Source organism: Hypanus sabinus, chromosome 9 (genome assembly GCF_030144855.1).
Source record: "Hypanus sabinus isolate sHypSab1 chromosome 9, sHypSab1.hap1, whole genome shotgun sequence".
In the NCBI taxonomy this organism is placed as follows: Eukaryota; Metazoa; Chordata; class Chondrichthyes; order Myliobatiformes; family Dasyatidae; genus Hypanus; species Hypanus sabinus.
This window is the reverse complement of record NC_082714.1, coordinates 89,602,451-89,616,926: the sequence shown is the minus strand read 5'-3', so window position 1 is coordinate 89,616,926 and position 14,476 is coordinate 89,602,451. Positions and strand designations below refer to the sequence as shown.

General features: G+C 48.9%; 1 protein-coding gene across 1 annotated transcript in view; it reads left to right on the top strand.

Moving 5' to 3' along the window:
• The window catches only part of LOC132399600 (mucin-2-like), a 44,848-nt gene that overhangs the window by 17,411 nt on the left and 12,961 nt on the right, over positions 1-14,476 (top strand). The window contains exon 5 of the mRNA XM_059980128.1: positions 2,850-3,008. Within this exon, the coding sequence (XP_059836111.1) occupies positions 2,850-3,008 (159 nt within the window). The remainder of the gene's footprint in view (positions 1-2,849; positions 3,009-14,476) is intronic.

Here is a 14,476-nt window from a genome sequence, read left to right as displayed (position 1 = left end):
TATTTTGTGTGTTCGAGACGCCGAGTTCCCTCAGTATTTTGTGTGTTCGAGACGCCGAGTTCCCTCAGTATTTTGTGTGTTAGAGACGCCGAGTTCCCTCAGTATTTTGTGTGTTAGAGACGCCGAGTTCCCTCAGTATTTTGTGTGTTAGAGACGCCGAGTTCCCTCAGTATTTTGTGTGTTAGAGACGCCGAGTTCCCTCAGTATTTTGTGTGTTAGAGACGCCGAGTTCCCTCAGTATTTTGTGTGTTAGAGACGCCGAGTTCCCTCAGTATTTTGTGTGTTAGAGACGCCGAGTTCCCTCAGTATTTTGTGTGTTAGAGACGCCGAGTTCCCTCAGTATTTTGTGTGTTAGAGACGCCGAGATCCCTCAGTATTTTGTGTGTTAGAGACGCCGAGTTCCCTCAGTATTTTGTGTGTTAGAGACGCCGAGATCCCTCAGTATTTTGTGTGTTAGAGACGCCGAGTTCCCTCAGTATTTTGTGTGTTAGAGACGCCCGGTTCCCTCAGTATTTTGTGTGTTAGAGACGCCGAGTTCCCTCAGTATTTTGTGTGTTAAGACACCAGGTTCCCTCAATATTTTGTGTGTTAGAGACGCCGAGTTCCCTCAGTATTTTGTGTGTTAAGACGCCGAGTTCTCTCAGCATTTTGTGTGTTAGAGTCGCCGAGTTCCCTCAATATTTTGTGTGTTAGAGACGCCGAGTTCCCTCAATATTTTGTGTGTTAGAGACGCCGAGTTCCCTCAGCATTTTGTGTGTTGGAGACTCCGAGATCCCTCAGTATTTTGTGTGTTGCCCTGGATTTTCAGCATCTGCAGAATCTCTTGTGTTTTTCTGCATTGATCAGAACTGTCTCAAGTATTGAATACAGGATCTCCTGGAGGGGAAGACCGGTTATATCTGTGTTCCTCTCTAAGTAGTTTAGAAGCAGGGCCAGTATGATGAGGAGTGAAATGAGAGAGTTCTTCAATTGGGTTGTGAAATTTTGGAATTCTCTACACTGATCATTATCATTCAAAATGGAGATAAATGGGTTTTTTTTTGCCTTCACGGGAGCAAGTTATGTGGGAAGGTCATTCCATCTGGTTAGCCTCCAATCTGACGGCACGAATATTGCTTTCTCCAACACCCAGTGATTTGTTCCTCCCCTTTCCCCTCCCTCTCTCCCTCTCTTTCAATTCCTCATTCTGGCTCTTCTTTTGGCCCTTCCCTTCCCCTCACCTGTCCATCACCTCGCGCTGGTGCTGTCCTTCATTGCTCTTCTCTCAGATCTCTCCTTCTGCCCCGTACCTCGCCCACCTATCACCTCCCAGCTTCTTACTTCATCCCTCTTCCCCCACCTATCACCTCCCAGCTTCTTACTTCATCCCTCTTCCCCCACCTATCACCTCCCAGCTTCTTACTTCATCCCTCTTCCCCCACCTATCACCTCCCAGCTTCTTACTTCATCCCTCTTCCCCCACCTATCACCTCCCAGCTTCTTACTTCATCCCTCTTCCCCCACCTATCACCTCCCAGCTTCTTACTTCATCCCTCTTCCCCCACCTATCACCTCCCAGCTTCTTACTTCATCCCTCTTCCCCCACCTATCACCTCCCAGCTTCTTACTTCATCCCTCTTCCCCCACCTATCACCTCCCAGCTTCTTACTTCATCCCTCTTCCCCCACCTATCACCTCCCAGCTTCTTACTTCATCCCTCTTCCCCCACCTATCACCTCCCAGCTTCTTACTTCATCCCTCTTCCCCCACCTATCACCTCCCAGCTCCTTACTTCATCCCTCTTCCCCCACCTATCACCTCCCAGCTTCTTACTTCATCCCTCTTCCCCCACCTATCACCTCCCAGCTCCTTACTTCATCCCTCTTCCCCCACCTATCACCTCCCAGCTCCTTACTTCATCCCTCTTCCCCCACCTATCACCTCCCAGCTTCTTACTTCATCCCTCTTCCCCCACCTATCACCACCCAGCTTCTTACTTCATCCCTCTTCCCCCACCTATCACCTCCCAGTTCTTACTTCATCCCTCTTCCCCCACCTAGCACCTCCCAGTTCTTACTTCATCCCTCTTCCCCCACCTAGCACCTCCCAGCTCCTTACTTCATCCCTCTTCCCCCACCTATCACCTCCCAGTTCTTTCTTCATCCCTCTTCCCCCCACCTATCACCTCCCAGTTCTTACTTCATCCCTCTTCCCCCACCTATCACCACCCAGCTCCTTACTTCATCCCTCTTCCCCCACCTAGCACCTCCCAGTTCTTACTTCATCCCTCTTCCCCCACCTATCAACATCCAGCTTCTTACTTCATCCCTCTTCCCCACCTATCACCACCCAGCTTCTTACTTCATCCCTCTTCCCCCACCTATCACCACCCAGCTTCTTACTTCATCCCTCTTCCCCCACCTATCACCACCCAGCTTCTTACTTCATCCCTCTTCCCCCACCTATCACCACCCAGCTTCTTACTTCATCCCTCTTCCCCCACCTAGCACCTCCCAGTTCTTACTTCACACCCCCCAACCTTTCACCTCTCCTCGTCGTACCTATCACCTGCCAGCTTGTATTCCTTCCCCTCAGCCACCTTCTTATTCCGACCTGGCCCCTCCTTTTCATTCCTACTGAAGGGTCTTTGCCTGAAACATTGACGTTTATTTATTCTCATAGATGGCTGCCTGGCCAGCTGAGTTCCTCCAGTGTTTTTGTGTGTGTGTTGCTCTGGATTTCCAGAATCTCCGGTGTTTGTGAGGGTATCATCCTGGGAGGTGGTGCTGAGCTCAAAGCTCAGCCAGAAGCTTCAACGTCGAGCGGGTTGAACGGCGACTCCTCCTCACGTCCGCCTGTTCTTCTTTCAGATCTTCTGCTTGCAACGACACAGGACTCGGAGGCAGTTTGAATTGCTTGGTTCCAGAGGGTCGTATGTCCCAATGGCGGAGCGAAACGACTACCCGCAGTACATGTCGCACAGCCGGTTCACGGCGCCGTCTAATGCTGACAAGGACGTCTACGGACAGGTAAGGCCATCTGTGTGAGGGGATCCAAGTGCTTAGTTAGTCAGCTTCTCAGTGAGGATGAAAATCCATGAGCTGGCCAAAGAACCAAGAACTGCGAGAAAGCAGAGTGGCTGTAACTGAATTCCTTTACGCTGTGGAGCTCATTGGAAGAATTGCACTTCGCCACTCGGGCGACACAGTGGCGTGGTTAGTATCGAGCACCTGTTGTAAGATAGGGTTGCAATTTCTCCCACTATCAGTCAAAAGCTTTGTGCGTTCTCTCTTTGACTGCGTGGGTTTCCTCCGGGTGCTCCAGTTTCCGCCCACAGTCCAAAGTCGTACGTTTAGGTTGCGGGCTCGCTATGGAAGAGCGGCGACACTTGCCCGCGACGCAGGTGATGCGTTTCACTGTTTGTTTCGATGTTACATGTAACCAGTAAATCTTCTAAATTGACTTAGAGAGACAGCCCAGAATAGGCCCTTCAAGCCACACCACCCAGCGACCCGCCGGTTTAGCCCGAGCCTAATCACAGGACAATTTACAATGACCAGTTGACCTTTGGACCGTGGGAGGAAACCAGAGCCCCTGGAGGAAACTCTCACAGTCACGGGAAGGAGGTACACACTCCCTCGCTGTGAGAGCACAGCGGTGTAGTGGTCAGCATAACGCTGCACTGCGCCAGCGGTCAGGGCTGAACCCCGTAAGGTGTTTGAATGCCCTCCGTGTGACCACGCGGGTTTCCTCCAGGTCCTGTGGTTTCCTCCCACTTTCCATTTGTGGGTTAAATTGCACAGATGGGTGTAATGGGGACCGGTAGGACCTGTTACCATGGTGTATCACTTCAAAAAAAATAGTTTTTGTGGCAGAATTACAAAGGCATATAATTGCCATGAGTTATCAAACTAAGTTTTTAAAGAAAAATAGAGGTAGTGTTCCTGGACCATTCAGAAATTGATGGTAGAGGGGAAGAAGCTGCTTAAACAGTTTTCTCTATATCTGTCATATGACATCATTATCATGTGCCAAGTTGTATGACATCATTGCGTGCCATGTCATTTGACGTGGGCAGCCATGGTAAAATGACCTTAGAACCATAGAACATTACAGCACAGAAACAGGCCTTTGTTGACTGTGCCGAACCATTTTTCTGCCTAGTCCCACTGACCTGCACCTGGACCATATCCCTCCATACACCTCTCATCCATGTACCTGTCCAAGATTTCCTTAAATGTTAAAAGTGAGCCCGCATTTACCACTTCATCTGGCAGCTCATTCCACACGCTCCCACCACTCTCTGTGTGAAGAAGCCCCCCTAATGTTCCCTTAAACTTTTCCCCCTTCACCCTTAACCCATGTCCTTTTTTTCTCCCCTAGCCTCTGGAAAAGGCCTGCTTGAATTCAGTCTATCTATACCCATCATAATTTTATATACCTCTATCATGTCTCCCCTCATTCTTCTATGCTCCAGGGAATAAAGTCCTAACCTATTCACCCTTTCTTGGTAACTCAGTTTCTCAAGTCCTGGCACGTTTGTTCTTAGCAAATTTTTCTAAGAAGCAATTTGCCTTCGCCTGGGCAGTGTCTGTACAAGATGAGTAACCCCAGCCATTATCAATACTCTTCTGATATTGTTTGCTGGTGTCAGTAGCAAGGGACTTGGGAGTCCTCGCACAGGGTTCCCTAAGGGTTGGTTAAACTTGCAGGTAGAGTCGTTGGTGAGGAAGGCAAATGCAATGTTAGCTTTCATTTCAAGAGGATGAGAATATTAAAAGTAAGGCTTTATAAGGCACTGGGTTAAAGCAAGTGTGCTGGCATTGAAGATGGTCCAGAGGAAGTTTGAGAAGGAGCGTGGAAACGAGGAATTGTTTCTATACTTGCTGGAAGTTAGATGAAGGGGGATCTCGTTGAAACCTATGGAATATTGAAAGGCCTAGATAGAGTGGAAGTGGAGAGGGCGGGGAAGTCCAGAGCCAGAGGGCACAGCCTCAAAGTGCAATTGATTAGTAAGGGGAGAAGGCAGGAATATGGGGTTTAGAGGGACAGTAAATTGGCCATGATGGAATGGCAGAGCAGACTTGATGAGCCAAATGTCTTGGGGTCTTAATACGAACTGTAGTATATCACACTCCTCAGGATTGGACAAGCTGTTCAGAGGACGATATTGGAGGTATAGGGGAGAACCAGGGGAACACACAGGGTGTAGTGCTTTGCCTGACAGTTGAGGGGGTGCAGGCCAGCTAGCTCCTTGTCACCCACCCCAATTTATATTGTCTGTGAGGAGTGTGCGTGTCCTCCTCCCGCAGGCCAAAGATGTACCGGTTAATCGGTAAACTGTCCTGTGATTAGGCTGGGGTTAAATTGGTGGGTTGCTGGGCAGGCCGGTAGAGCCTGTTCTGTGCTGTATCTCTAAATAAATATGGTGCTGCTTTGATTTCTCAGCCTGGCTTCTGTTTATACAGCAGACTCCCTGCATTGTTCGTGCTATTCCCCATTTCTGTTTACAGTCACAGACTCACTCAGGGTACATTTGGAACCACCTCTGTTTGCTCATTGTTAAGCAAGATGTCCCTGCTGCAACGGATTTAGATTGGAATCTAATTCATTGTCTGTTGGTGAGATGAACCTGCTGTTTGGTGAGCACCCAGCCCTGACCTCTGCCTTTTCCTGCATCTTCTTCCTGAGTGTGTGCACAGGTCTCTTCCGGGCTCTCCGGTTTCCTCCCACAGTCAAAGGTCTGCCGGTTAGTGGGATGCTTCATTGATCCCAAAGGAAATGGGTGTCGCAGTCACAGCACATGCTCAGATAGGCAAACATTAGAAGAGAAGAAAGAATAAATAATCTCAAACAACCTAACAGGAGGAGGGTAGGGTTGTCACTTCCTCGGTTATAGGGTGACTCATTATAGGGCCTAATGGCCGAGGGAATGAATGACCTCACATCGTGCTCTTTGGAGCAGCGCAGTTATATTACTGAAATGCTCCTCTGTTCAGCCAAGGTGGTATGCAGAGGGTGAGAAACATTGTCCAGAATTGCCAGGGTTTTCCCGAGGGTCCTTTGTCCTACCACAGCCTCCAGTGTGTCCAGTTTGACTCCTATAACAGAGCCGGCCTCTCTAATCAGTTTATTGAACCCGTTGGCATCACCCGTGTTGATGCCATTGCCCCAGCACACACCACATCGCAGATTGTACTGGTTGAACACGTGAAAAAGAGGCCTACACAATCCTCAGGAAGTCGAGGTGACTCTGGTCCTCCTTGGGCACAGCCTCTGTGCAGTTGCTCCACTCAAAACTGTCATCCACGTGCTCTTGGGTCCTCATCACTAGTAACCAGGAGCAGTGCACAGTGCAGATTCAGTCTTCCTAAAGTCCATCACCGTCTCTGAATCATCTGCAGCTCAACATCAGTAAGACAAAGTCCTCCACCAGGACCTCATTCATCCTCCCGTCCTCTCTTTATACACCCAACTATTATTGAATCGGGGAATTTCTACAGGTGCCATGACTCAGTGCTGTATCTAAAGTCAGAAGTATGCAAAGTAATGCCAATACAGTCCCCTGTGGGGCCCAGTTCTGCAGACACAGCTCTGAAGCCGTGCCTTAGTAGGTTAATTACTCATTGTAAATTATCCTCTGATTAGGCTAGGGTTAAATCGGTGGGTTGTTGGACCTGTTCTTTGCTGTATCTCTAAAAACAAACTCTCCAACCTCTTGCAGCTCAGACTTCAATGTCTTTCAGCCTCGAGTACAGATCAATAAATGAGCACAGTAGCCAAGCAGTTAGCATAACACTGTGGCACCAGAGTGCTGCTGTTTGTGAGGAGTCTGCTTTCTCTCTGTGACCACGTGTCTCTCTGGTGCTCTGTTTTCCTTCCACATTACAAAGATGTACAGGTTAGTTGGCTAATTGGGCCAGAAAGGCCAGTTACTCTAAATTTAACAAGAAACAAGATCTCCAACCTTTGCCCGGGGTCCACGTTTCTGACAATGTGGGAGGAAGAAATTCTGTCCCATCTGCTAGTTTACGGATCAATCCAATTCCCTGCTAATCTGTTCCCCTCTGGAAACTACTTTTCCCCACATTCTGATCAGCTTTCTCTCACTCAGTCCGACCTCTTTCCAGTAGACTAGGGGCAACTTGCAGAAGCCAGCCGTGAACTCGCAAACCGGCACGTCTTTTGCACATGGGGTCACAGGAGAACGCGTGTGCGCGCACACCAGCGCACGTATGCATGCATGCATGCCCTGGGACTAAAACGAGTTGAAAGGCAGCAGGTCAGCTAGACGTGCTGTCAGTGGTTCGATCCTTATCTTGAGTCGTAGCAGACTGCATCACTGTCTGGTGTGGAGGGGCCACCTGCGCAGGATCAGAAAGTTGTAAACTCTGCCAGCTCCATCAGCGGCACTAGCCTCCAAAGCACCGAGGACATCTTCAACAGGCGATGCCTCAAAAAGGCAGCGTCCATCATATGGACCCTCACTACCTGAGACGTTCCCTTTCTCATCAGGAGCCTGGAGACTCTCTCACCTTCTTCCCCTCCACCATCAGATTTCTGAATGAGCGGTGAATCCGTGAACACTACCTCATTTTTTCCCTCTTTTTTTTTGCACTTTTTATTTATACATATTTTTAAAATGTATTGTTTTTGTTTATTACTATGTTCTGCCACAAAGACAACATTTCACTACCTATGCTGCTGCTATTAACCTGATGCTGACTCAGACACACTCCCCTCCTTCCAGGCTATGGAAGTAATGGTGTTGGGCGATTTGGCTAAACGGTTATTTCTGTGACCCTAGCTCTCCAGGACAGAGCGGCAGATATTCCCCATGCTCAGCAAGTAGCAGTGCTTGTGCACCTCGTCTCCTTGCCCTGTTACCGTGTTTCCCATTTGGCTTTCTTCCGATCGTTTGAACACCTGGACATCTACCCTGTCCAGTTCACCCTCTGGAGCCTGCGTGCAGTGAGGTCCCAGCTGGCTTGACCATTTCCCGGTTTTCCATTTATCGGCTTTAACACTCGGCTTCCCAGAGCCTGAGAGCTGACTGGTTCTCGTGAGTGTCTTCTGGTTAGAAGCGTCGCATCAGGCCGCTCGCTGTTTTAGAATCCCCTGGATGTTGCACAACTGAGGAGAAATCCTGAAAATGGTGCGATTTAGTACCAGAGAATGCGTACAGCCTGAAATTCTTCCTCTTCACGGAGATGTCCATGAGACAAGAAACCCGAAAGAGTGAATGATAGAAATATCAGAACTATGACGGACCTCCTTTCCCCTCCATTCACAACCAGGAGCAGAAGCATCGACCCTCCCCCCTCAACGCACCTAAACCCCCCAACCACACTGAGTAAAAGTCCCCTTGATGCAGAGTCCCATCCCAGCACTTCAGTATCCCAGACAGGCTCCCTCTCTCCATCGAGTGAGAGAGGTCGCTCCTGGAAATTAAGAGAGCAGCTCACTGTTCCGATATTACAATTTTCTGTGACACTTCTCCAAGCCCCCCACCCCCCAACTCTGACCCTCCGTTGAGAGACAGAACTATTGTGTGAGTGCTGGGCCCTCCTTCGGACAGCAGCAGCCTCCGCCTCCTGTCTTGATGTTCCAGTCACCTATGACGTTCTAGTTGCTGAAGCTGCCTAGGGACCGGGTTATCCGCAGGGCCATCACCCAGCCTGAAGGCAAGCACCTTCCAGGCTGCTCCCGGAGATATCCAAGTGCCGGGCAGCTTGGTCAGTACAAAACCCCGCAGTTTGACTGTAGATCATGACTCCAACAGAACCCCGGCCACCTAGAAAAAGCTTTTTCATGAAAGATCTGGAAGAAACTCCTGGGTCTACAAAACTTCTGGGGCCACCTTTCCAAGCTCCAAATACCAAAAAATTTAAGATGGCCTGGCTTTCACTATGCACCTCCCAAAATGCTCTCCAATCACGGTTACGTTCCTTCGTTTCCCGCTCGTAGGGGGTTCTGTCTCACAGGTCTTTGTAAACTGCCCCGAGATTAGACTCGGGGGTTATTGGTCATCGAATTACAGGAAGGGTAGTAATAAGGTTGAAAGAGTGCAGAGAAGGTTTACAAGGATGTTGCCGGGACCTGAGAAACTGAGTTACAGAGAAAGGTTGAATAGGTCAGGACTTTATTCCCTGGAGCTTAGAAGAATGAGGGGAGACTTGATAGAGGTGTATAAAATTATGCTGGGTGTAGATAGTGAATGCAAGCAGGCTTTTTCCACTGAGGCTAGGGGAGAAAAAAAACCAGAGGTCATGGGTTAAGGGTGAAGGGGGGAAAGTTTAAACGGAACATTGTGGGGGGGGAGGGGTTCTTCACACAGAGTGGTGGGAGTGTGGAATGAGCTGCCAGATGAAGTGGTAAATGTGGGCTCACTTTTAACATTAAAGGAAAACTTAGACAGGTACATGGAGGAGAGGTGTATGGAGGGATATGGGCCAGGTGCAGGTCAGTGGGACTAGGCAGAAAAATGGTTCAGCACAGCCAAGAAGGGCCAAAAGGCCTGTTTCTGTGCTGTAAAGTTCTATGGTTCTACGTTACACAAAATCATGATAGTGTAGCGGTGTGCTACACGCAGCGCTAAAATTACGACACGGAGTCGGTAACTCCAGTCGAAGGAAAAAACTTTATTCGAAAACTTCAGCCTCACTTTTAAGCCTCTGTCAACCGGCCCCCCATGGCGCAGAGGCTCCAAAGCTCTGTGCTCGCAAATCCCCGTAGGCTATCTAATTGTGAGTCGGTTCGGATGCGCCAGGAAATGGGGCGCCACAATAGTTTTTTTTTCTAGGAAAGCACCACTCCTGGAATGCTGGAGACATAAACACGAGGGGAACCCCAGCTTTAACCCTTGCTGTATACCTCCTAGTTTCAGAAACTCTGAGGACTGACGATGGTGCTGATGTGGTCCCCGAGCAGTATAATATCAGAAGATGGACTATCCTGGGGTTGGAGGGCTTCCTGTGTGGGTAGGAGGGAGGGTATTTTAATTTTATTTAAAGATACAGCATGGAATCGTCTCTTCTGGCCCTTTGAACTGCACCGCCGCTGATTTAACTTGGCCTAGATGCAGGACATTTTACGATAACCGATTTATAGTTTAATTGGCCTTTGTAAGTTGTCCGGTAAGTAGGCTAGGTTGAATTGGAGATTGCTGGGTGGTGTAGCTCGAAAGAACGAGAATGGCCTATTCCGTGCAGTATCGCTAAATAAAATAACTTGCTGTGGGAGGAAACCAGAGTGCCAGGAGTAAACCCACGTATTTGCAGGGAGGAGTGTTTGAATTCCGAACCCCGAACGGTTAGTGCCTCAGCTGTGCTGCTGTCTGTTTCAATGTACCTGTGGTAAATAGATTTGAGTTCGGGCTCACTCGAGAGATTTTTTTTTTGCTTGTCTGGATTAGCTGGCACCTTTGGTAGATAGTCAGGAGGAAAACAAGGACGGTATTCAGTATTCTGGAGTGGGATAGGCCCTGTTAAACCTGCTAAGCAGGAAAGGTTTCTGGGAGCTGTCGGTGCCGGGTTTGAAATCGACAGTTTTGATGAGGTTAGAGAGTGAGACTCCAGCCAAGATAATTTTGGAAGCAGCTTGAGTTCTCAGGTTTCCTTCTCATGTCACTTTACGAGGCGGCATCCACGACTCTGCATTCAGCCGCAAGCAATGTGGCTGGTGATGAGTAATGGAATTTTCCCTCTGTTTTTTGTTCTCCTAGAAACAGGCCCTCCCCCGCCCCCCATCTAGCCCATCCCAATTTAGTAATCTCCCGAGTCCCATTGATCTGCACCCGGCCCATGGTCTTTCATTCCTCTCCCATCCATGTTGAAGTCAAACCCGCATGCATCACCTCCACTGGCAGCTCATTCCACACTCACCACTAGCCAGGTGAAGACGTTCCCCTTTCACCCTTAACCCATGACCTCCAGTCCTAGTCTCACCCAACCTCAGTGCAAAAAGCCTGCTGGCATTTACCTTATCTATACCCCTCATAATTTTGCCTTATCCCTGTTCCCTGGAGCATAGGAGGATGAGGGGAAATTTGATAGGGTCCTAACCTATTCAACCTTTTCCTATAACTCTGGTATTCAAATCCCTGGTTCCTGTTCTCCATTTCACTTTGCCTAATCTTGCTTGGGTTCCTCCACTGACTGTGTGGTGTTATCCAGCTTGTATTTCTGGAAAAGCTGGTGCCGTAGTTTTGTTCCAGCACTCCTGATATGTCCTCTACATTGGTGAGAGTTTTGCATTGTAGGGGGATTAGGAGAAAAAAGCAGGTAAGTGGAGATGAGTCCATGGCCAGATCAGCCAAGATCTTATTGAATGGCGGAGCAGGCTCAATGGGCCGGATGGCCAACTCCTGCTCCAACTTCTTGTTACGTGAGACCTGTCTGTCGGGCACCCCAGCTGTATCCACAAAAGCGGTATTACCTGGTGACCAATCATTTCAATTCCCACCCCTGTTCCCGTTTCAATATGTCGTTCTACATCTTCGGCCATGATGAGTCCCCTCGTATTCCACCGAGGTAGCCTCCAAGCTGATGGCAAGAACAACCATTTCTCCTCACCTTTCCTCCTCCTATTCCCCACTCTGGCCTCTTGCCTCTTCTCCTCACCTGCCTATCAACCCACACTGGTGCCCCTCCTTCCCTTTCTCCCATAGTTCACTCTCCTCTCCTATCAGATTCCTTCTCTGGCCCTTTGAATTTCTACTTTCCACCTCCCAGCTTCCTACTTCATCTCCCCTTCACCCACCCACCAGGCCTCCTCCATCTCCTTCCAGCTTGTCCTCCTCTGTCTCCCCACCACCTTGTTCTGGCATCTTTCCCCTTTCCTTCTCAGTCCTATTGGAGGGTTTGGGCCTGAAACATCAACCTTTTATTAATTTCCATGGATGCTGTCTGACCTGCTGAGTTCCTCCAGCATGTTGTGTGTTGCTGTTCTCTTGGTCCTGGTTGCTAAACCCATCTCCCTCCTCTAGTTTGACCCTGCCTCATTGTCAGTTGTGCAGTAGACGAGCCATCCGCTATTACTCCTGTAGTAGTGCCTTGCTGCTCTCTCACCTTGGGGCAGCACGGTAGCGTGGTGGTTAGTTAGTGTAAACACTATTCCGCACCAGTTGTGCAATCGGGGCTCAATTCCAGCCGCTGTGTGTAAGATGTTCTGATCTCCCGGTGACTGCGAGTTTCCTCCGGGTGCTCCGGTTTCCTCCCACATTCCAAAGGCAACAGGTTAGGTTTGGTAGGTTCTGGACACGCTGTGTTGGTGCCAGGAGGGCTGCACCGCTGCCCCAGGACAGCCTTGGGCTCCAATCTATGATGCATTCGCTGGGGATGTATGTACTGTTGTAGTGTGAGTTGAGGCTTGTAGATGTGGAGCTTTCTTTTGCTCAACAAAATCAGACACAGCCAGCATCATAATGTGACCCTTTCAGAGGAAGGTTGGACCCATTGTGTATGCTAAAGATCAAAGGACAATTCTGTATTTACAATTTATCTACAATACTTCCTGAGAGTTGCATATAACTTCCAAACCATTTCCTTCACCACCACACTCTAGAATGTTAATCGGCATTGTCTGATTTTTCAATTAACTGCCGTATTCACAGTTCCAGGAATCCAGAGCTGAATTTCAAATTTAATCTACAGTCCATACTCAGATCTGAAGGTTGGTGGTTGAAGTTATTTCCTGTATGTCCTAACCCCAGAACACTTAACAGTACAAGTGACAGCACTCCAACTCAATTTGAAGTCATAATTATCAACCTTGCCTGGTGTAGGTCCTTGCAGCCCTTCAAGACAAGCCACCCTGGTAACCTCACACCCCTGATTAACCCAAGCTTGTCACGGGACAATTTACAATGACCAGTTAGCCTCCACAGTGCACCTTTGGGGAAAATCCACGGGATGGATATTCAGAGACTCCTTCGGACAGCACTGGAATTGAACTGTGGACCGCCCTGAGCTGTAGTGTTGTGCTAACCGCTGTGTTACCACAAGGCCCATAACAACCGGTGTCTTTGGGATATGGGAAGAATCTGGAACAACCCTGGGAAACTCACTCAGTTGAGGGGTGGATGGACCCTGAGCACAGACATCACTGGACATCACGATTGTACCCAGCTCTCTGCTACTGTGTCACCATTTTCTTCATGATCATACCCGATAACAATTATTCCTGATGTTGTCTTCAGAAAATGAGTCCTCCTGAGAGAAATCCGACAATATGTGGTGCGGAGGGACTTGGGGTTCCCTCGGGGCTAATTTGCAGGTTGAGTCAGTGGTGAGGAAGACACATGTCATGTCAGCGTTCATTTTGAGAGGACTAGAATGTACAAGCAAGGATGTGACATTGAGGCATTATGAGGGCACTGGTGAGGCCTCATTGGGGTATTGAGAGCGGTTTTGGGCCCCTTATCTAAGGACATTGGAGATGGTCCGAAGGAGGTTTACAAGAATGATCCCTGAATGAAAGGGTTAACACGAGGAGCGTTTGATGTCTCTGGGCCCGTACTCACTGGAATTCAGAAAAATGAGGGGGGACTCTCATTGAAACCTATCGAATGTTGAAGGGTCTTGGTAGAGAGGATGTTTCCTGTGGTGGGGGAGGGTTGTGAATCTGTGGAATGAGCCAGGGGCTGAGGAGGAAATGGATCGGCCATGTTGAAATGGTGGAGACTGGATGGGCCAAATGGCCTAATTCTGCTCCTATATCTTTTGGACTTGAGATTTGACCAGACGCATTTCACGCAAGATGATAGTAAGCAGTGATCAGGCTTGTGCAGCTGTGCCTGAAACGTTCCTTTTGCTACATCCTGCCGGACAGCAACTGGCCTGGAATGCTCTGCCTTGATTGCCTGGGCTTTTCTAAAGACTGGGATTAAATCACCATGCATCATCGTTACGTGCTATGTTGATCGTCCGTGTCATACGTGATCTGTTGACCATGATGGTTCTTGGCAAGTTTTTCTACAGAAGTGGTTTGCCATTGCCCCCTTCAGGGTCGTGTCTTTACATGATGGGTGACCCCAGCCATTATCAATACCCTTCAGAGATTGTCTGGCAACCAGGATTTGTGATAGGCACCAGCTGCTCGTACGACCATCCACCACCTGCTCCCATGGCTTCCTGTGGCCCTGATCAGGTGCTCCACCTTGCCTAAGAGTGACCTGCAGACCAGTGGAGGGAAGGAGTGCTGAACACCTCCTTTGGTAGAGAAACATCTCCATCCTGAAACCCATTATCTCTGTACACGGGCTGTTTTTATCATAAGTTATTTTGAGAAGTTGTTGTACGCATTGTTTTCCTTTTATTTTCTGACCGTTTCCGTGAACGGAAAGGGTGGGCGGTGTGAGATGGAATGTAAACTTATTGCAGCAATAGCAGTCACAAAGACAAAGTGGGGCTCGTCTGGAATCTGAATGCCTTGGAGATGGAGGTCTGTGTGCCAGTGATGGCACGATGGCAGATTCTGTTGACAGTGGAAGAGAGAA